The following is a 14445-nucleotide window of genomic DNA, read 5'->3' on the forward strand; positions in this document are numbered from 1 at the left end:
CTGGAGGGAGGCAGGAGACGACGGAGACCATGGAAACTTTTTGTCCTGGCATTGACGGCGTGAAGCTCCCGGGGCAGCAACTTTTTGAATTTGGTGAGAAGGACCACAGAAAGCCATCTGTCTCAGGCTAAAACTGTCTGATCACTGTCCACTGGCTTAATGATCCAGCTGGAGACACGCATGTTATTACTAAACCCTCCGTGTTAATCAGGGTGGGTTTTTCAGTGGCGCGCATTTTGAGTTGATAAGTGTTGATCGGAGAGTTGATATGGCTTGAGGTCATCTGTTGGAAGTGATCAAAAGAGCTAAAATAACTCGGATTGCTTCAGACATAAAGACATGTAGGTGTGATTTTTTTTTTTTGCTCTGCAGCAATACATTTTTACACAATCTGTTTCCATGCTGGAGAAAAACAAATGAAAACACGAATAAGAAGCCAGTGTTTTCATTAAAGATTCAAAAGCAGAGTAAGCATTCATTTTTCAAGGTCAGAGCTATTTATAGCACAGAGTAACCAGAAAAGCACAATGTTGCATCCATTAGCACCGGTCCTTATTTCCCCAACTCTGCTCCACTTCCTGAGATATTCATCTTGCCGGAGGTGTAGGTGGTGGAGCATTTATGTGATTTCAAGCTAATGCACAATGATGTATTCCTGTTAAAACCGTGACTCAAAAACTGTGTACTGTTTATCTGGCACTCAGCAGATGAGCGTGGCTTTTTTTTTTTTTTTTAAATTGCGATTGGCTGCCTTATGTTGCCATGGTGACAGTCGGGGGAAGTTATGATGCTGAGTTTTGTGTGTTTTCATTTCAGGACACATCTTCCCACTAGGCGAGGGGGAGGGGAGGGGGGTTGGTGAGGGGCAATTACGTAACAACTTGTAGCGTTTAGATGAAATATGGATTTTGCTTGAGTGAGGACAGAAAGGCTCCTTGGACGGACGTGTGTCATGAAGAGTCAGACATCAGCGCTGGGGAATGTTAGACGTACTGACATTAATTATTAACACTGATCAAGTGTCATGTGTCAGCTCGTGTTAACATCAGCGTGCTTCATATCTTCTTGTATGTGTGTGAATCTGTATTGGAGTGAAAGTGTGTGTAACATGCGTCCTCTCCTGTCTCTTGTAGAGAACTGATGAGGAGGCAGTGGTGGACCGCGGGGGCACTCGCTCCATGCTCAACACCAACTTTGAGAAGGAAGAACTAGAAGGTAACACCCTTAACTGATCATTAACGCTACAGTTGGTAACTTCAAAAACATAAAGTTTCACAGTCACATTTTCCAGGCCTGGAAAAGTCATGGGAAAATTATTGAAAGTTTTGGAAAAATCATGGAGTTATGTTGTGTGTAATGACATTTTTACAGTAATCTTCCACAGACACCCAGAGAAGAGACACAATTTATGTAGCTGTTGACGTCACATAGCGATAATATGCGTCAATCTGTGACGTTTTGCTTACCGTTGCGTACGATTCCTCATTTTCTCCCTGCGTTCTGTCTCACCTTTCATCTTTTGTGCTAGAGAAATACAAAAATCTGCACTATAAAAAAACTGTTTCAAAGTCATTAAGCTCTTCATTACAGTACAATTGAATGAGCACAAATAAATGAGATACATTTATGAAATAACCCTTAAAATGACCTTATTTCACGTGAAAACCATCCTTTTTAAATTGAGCAAAAACTTTTACAGGTTTTATCGTAATTCCCTCTCTAATATCTATTTTATGTTGCTGTGAAGACAAATTTCTCCTTTAAACAGCTGTATTTATTCAAGTTTCTCGCCAAAAGCTACATTTTACAAGATCACATTGAATACATCATGAGATCGGTATGGTTGACCTTCACCTGATGCTCATTTTTACTGAACAGATCTTGAACGCATCATAATGTATCTCTATAAAATGTCTGTTCCTTGTGGCAACAAGCTCTCTCCCAGCTGATTTTTGATAAATGGGTGTACAAAGGTCCTCTGATGTCCAATTGACTGCATGCATTCTGCATTTTTTAGATCGTGATGACCCATTTGAACTTTTTCTGGGCGTAATTTTGGCACCCTCCTGAATGCAAGCACTGCCACGTAGCTCTAAGATGTGTGACGCTCTGCTGACCGTCACGTACGATTGTTTATTTTCTCCCTGCGGAACGTCTCACCCTTCGTGTATGCCAGCTTGCTGAAATCATGTTGTGTTTGAAAAACATGGGGCATGAGAAAAAAAAATCATTATTGGTACTTGAAAAGTCATGGACATTTTATCCATGAAAATGTTTGGGCACCTTTTGCCACACTTGCTGAAACTATCACCGCAGCCTCGTCAAAGTATCGGTATCAGACCTTTTGAATGTTGTTACATTTTGCAAAATATGGCGTCATCACAGTACATGCACATTTGACAGCTAGTTAGTGCGGCCTTATTTTCAGTGCAAAACCAGTCATCATGCGTAGATTTACCGTAATAAAGTGATTCAGTGTTCCTCTTGTATGTCAGCAGGCTACAGAAGCTTAATAGGATGTTATAGAAACGTCAGTGACCAGAGAAAACAAAAGACAAAATGTACAATAAGCTGTTGTTGGTATTCTTTGTATCTTTGGCCCCGTTTTCTTTCCTTTTGTAGTCAAGCCTAATTAATGGGCTGTTACATTATATTTGCAGTCAAGCAGTAGCCGAATTTGACGGCACTAAACATGTCTAACACGGCAGAATTACTGCCAGCAGAGCTCACTCAGAGCACAAAACTTGTCCGTCCACCTGTCCAAATCATTACAAATGGATATTAGGTTTTGATGTGAGTCCTGCAACATCAAAGCGTGCCGGCTTTATTCACTGCACGTGTGTTTGCATCAGCATTTCATCCATCGTAAAAGAGAATGAGAAGCCTATTTCTGCACCGACAGCATCCTGAATTGACACAGAGCCTGTTCTGAAAACCGGCTTTTTCATCTTTGCTGATTAAAAGCAGAATCCCTCTCAAATCGAGATCATAAACTGATGTGCAAAGGTCTGTTCCACGATTTAGGAGGGAGAAAATAAACTTAAACAAAAGCAATTATTTAAACATTTACCCTTTAACACATGGATCAATATCATTTACATGAGGAATAAAAAGAAAGAGCAACTTGGAAAAAAAATGTCCCACAAAATGCAAGAAAATTGTAAAATGTGACAGAAAAATTACCTGAAATTATTACTAGATTTTTATTTTTTTTTAAACTAGGGAAAAATGTCCACAAAAGTATATTTATAATTCGTATAATTATAGATTAGATTATTTTTAGCACTTTCTTAAGGTAATTTTCTCCTTAGGTAAGTTTCTTTATAACTTTTTTAAAAAACGTATTTTCTTGAAACATTCACTAATTTCTTTTCAGTGTTTTTTTGCTTATTTTCACATAATTCTCTTGTAACTTTTTTTCCTAATTTTTGGGACATTTCTTGATGAGTTGCTTGTTGCCTTGTTTCTTGTTTCAAAGAGTTAATGCAGACAAATAGCAGAAACCAATTCTAAGTAATACAGACAGATAGAGATAATAAAAAGTATTTTTGTTAAGAGAAGTTTTTAGATCAGGAAAGTGCTGAAGCTGACAGATGTATCATTCATGATGTATTTATCTTTTCTTTCAGGGGGAACTTTTTGTCAAAAAAGTTAAGCACAGGAGTTACGAAAATAAAACAATCTGTCACCTAGAGAATTGGTTCCCCCGTCTGTATCCGCTGTACTTTTGTTGCCAGGCAACGTTCGGCGAAGCAGCCGGCAAAGATGTCACTCTTTGATTGTGACGGTGCCGGTGAGATGGTGCTTTCATCTCAAGGACCCTCATCTTGGGATGATGGGTGCCGTAATGACTCGCTCTCTGTCTGCTGCTGTGGTAACGCTGACACTCTGCGTCAGCACCACGCAGGAGAAGGAGATCCTCTGAAGTTATCTCGCTCCAACATACAGCCCCTCTCAGCTCTCACCTGATTTAAAAAAAAGAAAGAAACCGTCATCATGACGTCCGTTTACAGTGGGATTCCGTGATTGGTTTACATCATGGTTTGAATGAGGTTAGATGGCTAAAAAAGGCAGTAGATTTAAAGGATTATTCTGGTAATATTATGTATTTTTATTTTTTTCAAATCCCATTACAAAACAAAACCAACTATAAATGTATCATTTTAACAAGTGTAAGCCAAAGCCACAGACAGCGGCCCTAATATAGAGTATTTCTGTTTGAAAGAAAGATGCAACCATAGAAGACTCCGTTTTCTGTTTGTGTTCTTTCAAACCACAGTCTGCTGCAAAGTTTGTTTAAAGGCAACTAAAAGCAGCGGCACGACCGATTTATTTCAACATCTCAAACAGAGACATGCAGCCGAGTGGGAGACATGTGTCTCACTCTGTGATGCACAAGACAGCGTCAGCCCACAAACACCTGTTAAAAAGCAGCCAGCATTAGTGGAATCACACACTGTGGTGTCCCATCTGACAGGAAAGCCACCCGCTACAAAGCTGTTACTGATGCAGTCGCAAAAAAAAAACAAAAAAAAAACAACCTGAAACTGCTGAATCTGACTTGACAGACAAAATTCGGAGTTGTGTACAGCCCTAATGAGATTGGGTAATAAGTTCCTTCATTACCATGAACACACACACTAGTTTATTTTGACTCAGTCCCACATGGTCCTGCCGCTCCATATACTCATGAGAGCGCCAAATGTTGATTAATCTGCCGCTGACTATGAATAATAACAAATGCACTCATTTCTTCTGTTTCAGTAGCGCTTGTTAAAAACTGCAGACCGGCTGATTCAGGAGGTTTTTTTGGAAACCAATAGGCTTGGGACTGAGAGCCAGGGAGGCTTCGTTTGTGCAGAATATGTTGAAACTTCACTTTCCTAAATGTTTTAAGTAGTAAATTTTGTGTGATGACAACACTGTGGTTAATATGTGGTTTAGGTTTAAGTTAGGGTGATGAAAACATGATAAATGGCTTTTGGTTTTGGTCACTTCAAACACAGCTTAGACGTGTCCTGAGGTGTCGAAAAATATTAAGCTGCTTTTGTTGGTATTAAACAGTGGTCTGCTGCTGTCTGCTCCTCCTTATGTAGTTGTCACGCCATCCAAAATCCCCTCCTTTTTGCTGATAAGAAAATCTTATCTCATATAAGTATTTATTTAAGTCTTTGGATTCGTCAAACATCATATGGAGGAAAAAAAAAACAGACATTTCAATATAAACAATATAACCATATTAAAAAAACAACATAAAAACAAAAAGAAAAAAAACAACCAAATAAACCAACCAATAAAAACAACATATACATACATACATACACACACACACACACATATATATATATATATATGCAGCAGATAAACATAACAAAGCATACCATCATTTGTTACATACAAGATACAGTCTCCCTTTGAGTGACGTTAATTAAAGACAGTAAAATAAAATAAATAAAAGTATTCCTACCCTAACTTGTTATATGCACCTATTTCCTCACTCATATTTATGTAATTTGAATTATGTTATACTTATCAAATGTACAAATTTAATACATATCCCTGGTTGCAGAAGCGTACCATGCCAAAGTTTTATTTTGGCAACTAAACTGGTCAAAAAGCATATGAAATACAGACTAATCACGGCCACTTTCCAGAGATGAAAACATTAGCTTTTATAATATTTTAATAGAAGGTTCGTGTGAATGCTAATCAGTTTGACTTTACAACCCCAGCAAGTAGAAGTCATTGCCCAGGAGTTGCAACTATGATAATTAATTTAGTACAGCGTTTGTGCTGCGACGTCAGCGCCGCAGAGCCAGTTGTGCGGAGAGAATGCACATCGCCCTGCCAATCAGAGCTGCTGTATTCAAGCAGCACATACATGAATACACACACAAACACTTGAGGATATGGAACACCCAAACTCAGCTTGTCACACACCACTGCACGAATTCAAGCCTTGACTGACAGAAGAAAAGAGAGAAGCGATTGTATGACATCAGCAGTGGTCGAGGCCTGGAGGAGGCGAGCTATTTAAGTCCTCCACTCATGAATCTTGACTCATGAACTTTGAAGCTTTAGTGCTCTGTTCTTGTGTTTTCCTTTATTTCTCCTGTCTGCTGGAATGGGCCTTTTATTGTGAAATTTGCCTCATGTGCAAAGTCAGGCTTTCCTCTGCTTTTGACATACATAATTTACGCAATGCTAACAGCAATTTGCTCCGGATGAATGCGTCTTTAGCAGGACGCTCTGACAGAGTAAAACACACTCTCTAACTGCAAAGACATTTTGACGTTTAGGTAGTTTTCCCATTACGTTTCCTGAGACCTCACTTAACCTCTGTCTCTGGGAAGGTGTTAAGTGAGTTTTTCTTTTCAGATGTCGTTATGTCAGTGCACTCTGAGGTGATTCATATTCTGTCTGTGCATTGCTTAAATCTGATTAGTGCGCTATGATGTGATTATTTGTTTCTCCAAGCAAGTGCAAACAATTTAAGACATTCATGCCAGATATCTTTCCCTCAGACGAAATGAAAATAGAGTGAGATTTCTCACTGTAAGTCTGACAGTGAGAAACAGAATGAGCTAATTTATTTCTGAACTTGAGCTCAGAGTGAACTTAAAAAGCAAAAGGGTTCCTCAACTTTTTTAACTGATTAGATTCAAGGGTTTAGGTTAGTTTTATAAGTGAATGGGACACAACAAAAACAAAAAAAGTACACAATAAAGAGAAGCAATTTGACTTAATGTAAGTAAGTAATTGTATTGATTCAGCTTTTCAAATTCAGCCAACTTCAAGGTAAAAAATGCTTCTTTTTACTGTGTATAAATATAAATGTTATGTGTGTTATTAGTGTTATTGTACACTACACGTATCCTAATCCTAACCATTTGTGTTAGCATGTGTGGTTTATTGTCCTGGTGTTTCACCAACCGTGTGCAGCGTAATCCCACTATGTGCTTGTGCTGACATGATGGTAGAAGCACCTCGGAAAGTCAAAAGCAGACGCAGAGGGAAACCTAGAGTGTGATAAGTAGACATCCATTGCAAAGCAGCAATATGTGACGACTTGGGGTGAGAACGTGTTGGGCTACCGTGACAAAAAACAGAGAAGCTCGGATGACAACACACACAGTGGGAGCGTGACTTCAGTCTCTGCTCAAGATGCCATTTTTCCACAATATCTTTACAAAGAAAATAGTTGTTCGCTGCTATATGAATGCTCTGAATGTTTCAACCTTTAAACTCAAAAACTTTAACCTCACATGCTACATTTAGCCCCAAAAACCTCCTCCAAGAGGGTAGGGTGACTTGGATGTTGTCTGAGAGGCAAAATCCCCATCACCAGTGGATATTCTCTCTTTGGTTGGATCGCAGTTTTATAAATGTCAAGTGGGAATATTTTCATGTCTTGGTACAATATGATTGGGTTGCCTGTACTTGAGTAAGTGAAGAGAGCGAAATTTATTATTACCGTGATCCCTTTGTAATCTGCTCAAAAGTAAGAGGTAAAGATGTAATTTGGAGGTAATTTATCACCCTCTGATGGACCCCAGTTTAGCTCTCAAGCATCAAATAGCCCTTGGTGTTACATTATGCCGGACACTGTGGCGCCTCATTTTGTGCAGGAGGCAGATAAAGAGAACAGGGTGTCCAATAGTCTTGTCTGTGTCCGGCCACTGAGCCGAGGGCCGCCGGGAAGGAAGCGCTGGCCGGGCAGCTCGACCGCAATAAAGCAGGAGAAAGTCAGCTCGCATTATCTTCACGCTGACCCTGTGGTTGCACGCTCACTGCGTGCACATACACGCACAGCCACACACATCAGAGAAAGGCCCTCGTGCTTGCAATGAACAATATCCTTTCAGACTGCCCCGTCTCATTATTCGTTCTGTATTGATTTAAAATTAAAATCTCCATAATTGTGAAGGTCATCCAATTTTAATATCGATTTCAAAGAGGACAATAGCTCTTTATTCAGGCTCAGGCACAAGAGGGCATGCACATTGCAGTTGATCCACTGAGTGCTGCATCTCTGCTTCCACTCCAACTGACCACGTGACATGCACTTACCTGTTACTGGATGTTTCAATAGCTGTTTTCTCTGCATATTTTTTCCATCATGTCATATTTGGGGGGCTGACTCAATCATTTAGTCACACTCTTATTTCTCTAGTTCCCGGTATTGGAGGCTACAAGCTATGAAATCAGCCCCGTGATACTTTGTGAAAATTAGGAGCACCACTTCTGTTTATTTCTATCACTGAACTGGCCTGCGAGAGTTGGTGGTATGCAACAGGCGTCTTTCCTTTTCTTAAAGGGGACCTTCACTGTGAAATCTGACAAGTTGATCTTACTTTGAGTAATCTTGGTAAACAAAAGTTGAGGCTTAAAACTAAAGGGGACCGTGTCTTTGCCATCAGGGCCCCTCAGCTTTGGAACGAGCTGCCTGAAGGGATAAGGCTCGCAGAATCAGTGACATCTTTTATATCTTCTTTTCCATTTTTATCAACTTGCTTGTACGTGATGTTGTCTTTATTTATTTATTTATTTATTTATTTATTTGATTTGATTTTATAGCTTCTGTTGTTGTTGTTTTGGTCTATGTCTTTGTTTTCTTTTGTATTGACATTTTACATCTTGCTTTATTTGTCCTCTGGTTTAAATTTTTACCCTAACTCCTCCCTAGTTTCATCTCGTTTTTGTTCAGTAGGACTGGGTATGTGATGTTGTATCGCCCTCCATGTATCCCATTTCTGCTTTGCTTTGTTTATCAAAGCACTTTATAAGCTTTGTGTTTACTTCATATAAAAGTGTTAAATTTACTTGAAATTTAGCTGTATTTACTGTATGTTGTGTAGTTGTTGCAGCTTAAAAATCCCAAGTGAAATAACCTTGTTCTTTCTACGTGTTTTCAACTTGATTAAATCAATTTAGTCTGACTTAACTTGATCATCACAGAGGATTTTACCAATTTGTTCACCTTTAGTCAACTTGGTTTAGTGAAGTTGCTAAAACATAAAACGTTTTTAAGTTACAACTGTACTATACTTTTATATACAACATTATTTGAAGTAAACAAAAACAGTAACAATTAGATAAAAATAAGTGTAAATTAAGACCAATAGTTACATTTACTTACTTATTTTTGGAGGCAGGCGGTTTCAGAATTTATAGTAAAATCAGTTTGTCAGATTTTACAGTGTAGAGAAGGTGGGAAGAACGCTTTCATCAAGCCTTTAACGTTAGAAACATATTGAATTGGTGTGATAAAGAAGTAATATTAAATCCGGTTGAAGGAAACTTGAGTGGATTAAATTTGAAATTAGTTTGTAATTTAAAGGACAGACTGAATAATCTAACGTTGTGTGCTGCATCTTGTCTCCAGGTCACCGCACTCTCTACATCGGGGTTCACGTTCCCTTGGGCAGGAGGTCACACCGACGTCACCGTCACCACGGACACAGACACAGGAAGAGGTCCAAGGAGAGGGACTCCACAGCTGATGATGGAAGAGAATCTCCCTCACACAGTAGGTCTTCAAAATGGACTAAAGTTGTTTGTTTGTTAAATTCGAAAGTACATTATTGAGGGAAGATTTGAGTTCACTCCAAAGCACTTCAGACAGTCTACATAATGTTCGATTTCTCTATTTCAAATCTTTCCCGTTGCAATCTTTCCTCCTCCATCCTCTACTTCCACTCGTCCTCCGCCTGGCCGGTTTGCTGCAGCAGACACACCAGCTCAACGAGTGCAGTTTCTGTTGGGGACAGAGGATGGCGATGAGGAACACATCCCCCACGCCCTATTCACCGAGCTGGACGAAATCTGCCTCAGGGAGGGTGAGGACGCCGAATGGAAAGAGACAGCCAGGTACGCCACTGCAGTCGGCCACATGGGCTGAGTCTCTCCAGCTGTGTCATTTTTCCTTTGCTGCACCTGAGAGTTTGATCCCATTCGTGTCTGCGAGCTTTTGTTGTGCTGCCATACCTCTCACGATGTCTGTACTTTTTGCCTTGTTTTCTTTCAAAAACATAGGAAGAAGACACAGGAAGAAATTCGTAACAATTATAAGAAAATTACCTGAAATTTAAAAACAATTAAAAAAAAGAAGGAAATGACTTGAAAGATGTACTTAAAAAATTATAATAATTCTGTGAAATAATTTGAAAAATGTTATTTTGATAAATCTAAATCTAATTTTCCAAGACATTTGCCCCTAACTTTTCTTTTAAAACTGTTTAATAAATCTTATAATTTCTTGCAATTCTCTGAGCATTTCTTACCAAGTTGCTTGTTTTCTTTTCCATGTTTTTGAAAGGAGTTGCACTAATTTGCTCAGGGTTCAAAGGTTTAAAGACTTTTAAAATGATCCATGCTTCAGAGGGTTAATACAGAAGTATAATTTCTTTATGGATTAACCAAATTGTGTTATATGTGCATGCAGGTGGCTTAAGTTTGAGGAGGATGTTGAGGATGGCGGTGAGCGGTGGAGTAAACCCTACGTAGCCACGCTGTCTCTACACAGTCTCTTCGAGCTTCGCAGCTGCATCATGAACGGCACCGTGATGCTGGACATGAGGGCCAACTCGCTGGAGGAGATCGCAGGTGAACACTCGGGCCTGAAAAGTGCCCCATGGTCTTGTGTAGTTCTGCAGTTAAAACTTAAATCTAAAAAACGAAATCATTTTTTCTGCAAAGCTAACTTTGCATTGTTATTGCTGATGTGTGCATGACAGTCCCACATTTTGACATATTTCCATGTCACTGAGCAAGTAAACTGAGCACACAGATGTGCTAAAACTTCCTCCAGTAAAGCAAAGATGAAACCAAAACAATTGTTTCTGGATGCAAAGAGGAGTGAGCAAAAGACAGCAGTCAAATGCTAATTTAGACTTTAATTTTAATCTAAATATTATGGTCTCTTTCAGCTCCCACATCCTTTAAATTAACACTGCACTGTAACTGCAGTACTCTTTTTTTATTTAATTTTATCCTTTCTTATCTTCTATCTTATTTGCTCAGTTTTTAATCCTTTTTTAAATCTGTCCTTAATCTGTGTTTTTATTCTGCCTTCTCTTATGTATCTTGTCTTGGCATTGCACAGTTGCCTTGTTAAATGAAATGAACTTGCCCTGCCTCACAATTAACGAATATAAATTCTTAAAGTTTAAATATTTGCAGCAGGGCAGCGGCACGGTCAGCAAGGCTGACACCATGATGTGTAAACAGAAGTCCGCCTAGAAGACTGTGTGTTAGTTTTTAAGGCAGCAAAGAGATTGTTTATGTGATTGTGGGAAATACTGTGCTGCTGAGGAGATCTGGCAAACTTAACCTGGTTTGGCGCGATTAAATCAGCAGCAGTGGGTCGGTTTTTGTCTGAATAATCAGCTTAGCGTCCCTGGCTGCCACGCAGAGACAGACACTATTAGGAGTAGCTTTTGTGAATTGAAAATAAACTCTTGAATGAGTGATGTGGAAAGCCTCATTTGAGTGTCCCATTGTGTGTGTTTTCCTTGTCAGACATGGTTCTGGATCAGCACGAGTTGTCGGGCGCTGTAGGTCAGGATGCCAGGAGGAGGATCCGCGAGGCCCTGCTCAAACAGCACCACCACCAAAACCACAAGAAACTGGCCAACCGCATTCCCATTGTACGCTCCTTCGCTGATATCGGCAAGAAGCAGTCTGAGCCTCATTCCATGGACAAGAATGGTGAGCACGTACATATGACCAGCGATGGAACGTGACAAAGTACATTTACTCAAGTACTGTGCATAAGTACAAATTTGAGGTACTTGTACTTTACTTGAGTATTATCTTCTCATGCCACTTTATATTTTTAGTCCACTACATTTCAGAGGGAAATACTGTACTTTTTACTTCACTGCATTTATCTGACAGCTGTAGTTAATTTACAAATTAAGATTCTTTTTATAAAAACATAAAAAAGGAGTTAAAAAAATATGCTGTTTTGTACTAAATTACCAAACCATTTACACAAGTACAGCGGCAATTATTGGTTGATCCATTAGTTGATTGACGGAATATTGATTGGCAGCTGTTTTGATATTTTTGGGGGGTTGCGGGGGGTTGCTTTTATGATTTAAAATCTTTGCAGGTAGTTTTTTTCATGTTTTTTTCCTGTATTTTTTTAGATAATTTTGAGTTCTTTTTCATAACTGAGTTTTTTTATATATGTAATTTAGAGGGTTCTTTTGAATTTTGGTTCTTTTTTTAAATTTTGAGGGGCTTTTAGGTGTTTGGCGTGTTTTTTTTTAATTTTTTTTTTTAGATTTATCTGCTTTGGGTAGTTTATACATTTTCCTTGCTACACTTACTTAATTTAACTTAAGTAACATTTTCAATGCAGGAGTTCAGAGTCTTTGTTTTCTTTTCTCGTAACAGAGTATTTTCACCGTGTGATAGTACTTTAACTTAAGTAAAGGATTTGAATACTTAGTCCACAGCTGCACATAACCCTGTAGTATTCTCTGCTTTTTCCATGTTGACCATTCATATTGTTGTATGCAAATATATCCAGTATGTTTATGTAAAATGTTGCGATCCTTTGCATGTTTTTTCCAAGTGTGTCCATCTGTGACTTGCCGTTTTACTGCTGTGTGATATCTCATTTTCTCCTCTTGTTTGTGTTTCTCCATGTTTGTGTGTGTGTTTGTTCTCGTCTGCTATATGTTGCATGTGTGTGTGCACGTGTGTCGTTGACTTAACCAGTAAATGGCCTCTACTGTCACACTGTAAAATCTCCCCAGTCTTTGCCTGATTTTCCCAAGAACACCCCACCCAGAAAGGCTTTCTCCTATGTGGCATGGCAGCGGTGTGTGCGTTGCGTTTCATGTCTGTCCTCCCCTCCATCACCATTGAGCTCCGCCAGGGGCCACATGACCCCAGAAACGCCCTTTGGCAACACCAAACGCCTTAGTGGTCTGCACGCAGTTGCACAGGGCTACTGTCCCATCGAATATGAAGACACAGAGCAGGAAATCTGCACAGGCAACCAGAGCGCCTAAGCTGATGCTGAACACTGAGAGCCTAGAGATAGCAGTAGAAATAGAATAAAAAAAAAGCAAATTAAAGTGGAGAGCATCATCTTGAGAGGTTAGAAACAGGTTATTTGCAGTCAAGAAGAGAGAGGACCTCTGCATTCTTAAACTCGTGCATCTTTATGCAAAGCTCAGAGTCGTGATGCTCCTCTAGCTGTTCTATTTTTGAATCCTAAGAATGAAGCAATGAAAAGGAAAGTGCACGATTTCAAGTATGCAGACTTTTATTTTTATATTTTAAGTATCTTAGAATAACTTTGGGTAAGTGGAAGTCATTCTGCAGAATTATTTATGTGGCCAAACAGAGCATTTGCAGTGGACCTTTTTTCATGGTGATGCTCTCCACTTCTTGTCATTGTCAACAATGTGTCTAATGACTAGAAACCATCGGAGATTTGTGACTCATGTTCTACACCCATAACAGTGACTAATTACTAATAATGCTAGCTTTTTGTTTTTAGCTCATAGTGTAACCTCATAACACAAAATATAATCTTCATTTGTTGTCCTTGTCATTCAAAGAAATAGTTCAACAGTTTTGGAAAAAGTCACTTTCTTGCAGAGAGTACGTTATACCACCCTCATAGAGAAGCCCAGGAATGAGTCCTAAAACCTGGATATTTGTTGGCATTTGAGCACCTCTGGTTCCCTCGTCTCAAAGTCAGTGTGTTTTTAGAGGCCTTAAAAAAGGTCTGTGGGTAACACAAGCTGAAGACACTTTCACATTTTGTTCTACAATATAAAATACGTCGGTAAATGCCCCACTCGTAAACTTTGAAGCTTTATGTGTTTTAAAAAATACGGTTGATGAGACTACAGAACGTCATCGCACTAAACACCTCTTTATAGCCTTATAGTGGCAGCGAAACGACCGTGGCTTTTTACATCTTGCATTTAGGCTTCAAAAATCCTGAAAGTGGTGTTCAGTTGTGAAGATTATCTTGCTGAGCAAAATGTGTGAGCATCATAAACGTCTGTTTACCACAGAGCTTATTGTCTGCAGTGATCCAAAACAAAATGGAAAAATCCCATATGCTTTTTGACGAGGGAACCAGGTTGGCTTACAGAGAAACGCCATCCCTGGGACACTCTACATCTTTACAGTAAATATGAAGCTGATTAGTTAAGCTTAGCATAAAGACTGGAAACAGTGGAAAAAAAGCTTGCCTGGCTTTGTCTGAGTCATAGAAATCTGCCGACAAGCACCTCAAAAGTACCACATTATATTTAGTTTGTTTTAAAAAGGTAAGTGTGAGATGGACTATTTGAGGTTCGACGATGGGGGTTGTGTTCTGTGCTGTTTATGCTAAGATAAACTAGTTACTGGCTCCAGCTTCATTTTGAGAGTGGTATCATCTAACTTTCGGCATGTATTTTGTAACTATTC

General features: G+C 39.2%; 1 protein-coding gene across 4 annotated transcripts in view; it reads left to right on the forward strand.

Moving 5' to 3' along the window:
- LOC121962653 (sodium-driven chloride bicarbonate exchanger-like) overlaps positions 1-14445 on the forward strand; it is a 58147-nt gene that overhangs the window by 18871 nt on the left and 24831 nt on the right. For 3 of the 4 annotated variants that reach the window (XM_042512884.2, XM_042512886.2, XM_088074134.1), the window contains 5 exons: positions 1134-1215; positions 9386-9529; positions 9729-9870; positions 10445-10605; positions 11521-11709. In XM_042512884.2, the coding sequence (XP_042368818.1) occupies positions 1134-1215; positions 9386-9529; positions 9729-9870; positions 10445-10605; positions 11521-11709 (718 nt within the window). The remainder of the gene's footprint in view (positions 1-1133; positions 1216-9385; positions 9530-9728; positions 9871-10444; positions 10606-11520; positions 11710-14445) is intronic. The other variant, XM_042512885.2, reaches the window with a different exon arrangement.

This window comes from Plectropomus leopardus, chromosome 24 (genome assembly GCF_026936395.1).
Source record: "Plectropomus leopardus strain MGB_pleo_1.0 chromosome 24, ASM2693639v1, whole genome shotgun sequence".
NCBI classification, from domain to species: Eukaryota; Metazoa; Chordata; class Actinopteri; order Perciformes; family Serranidae; genus Plectropomus; species Plectropomus leopardus.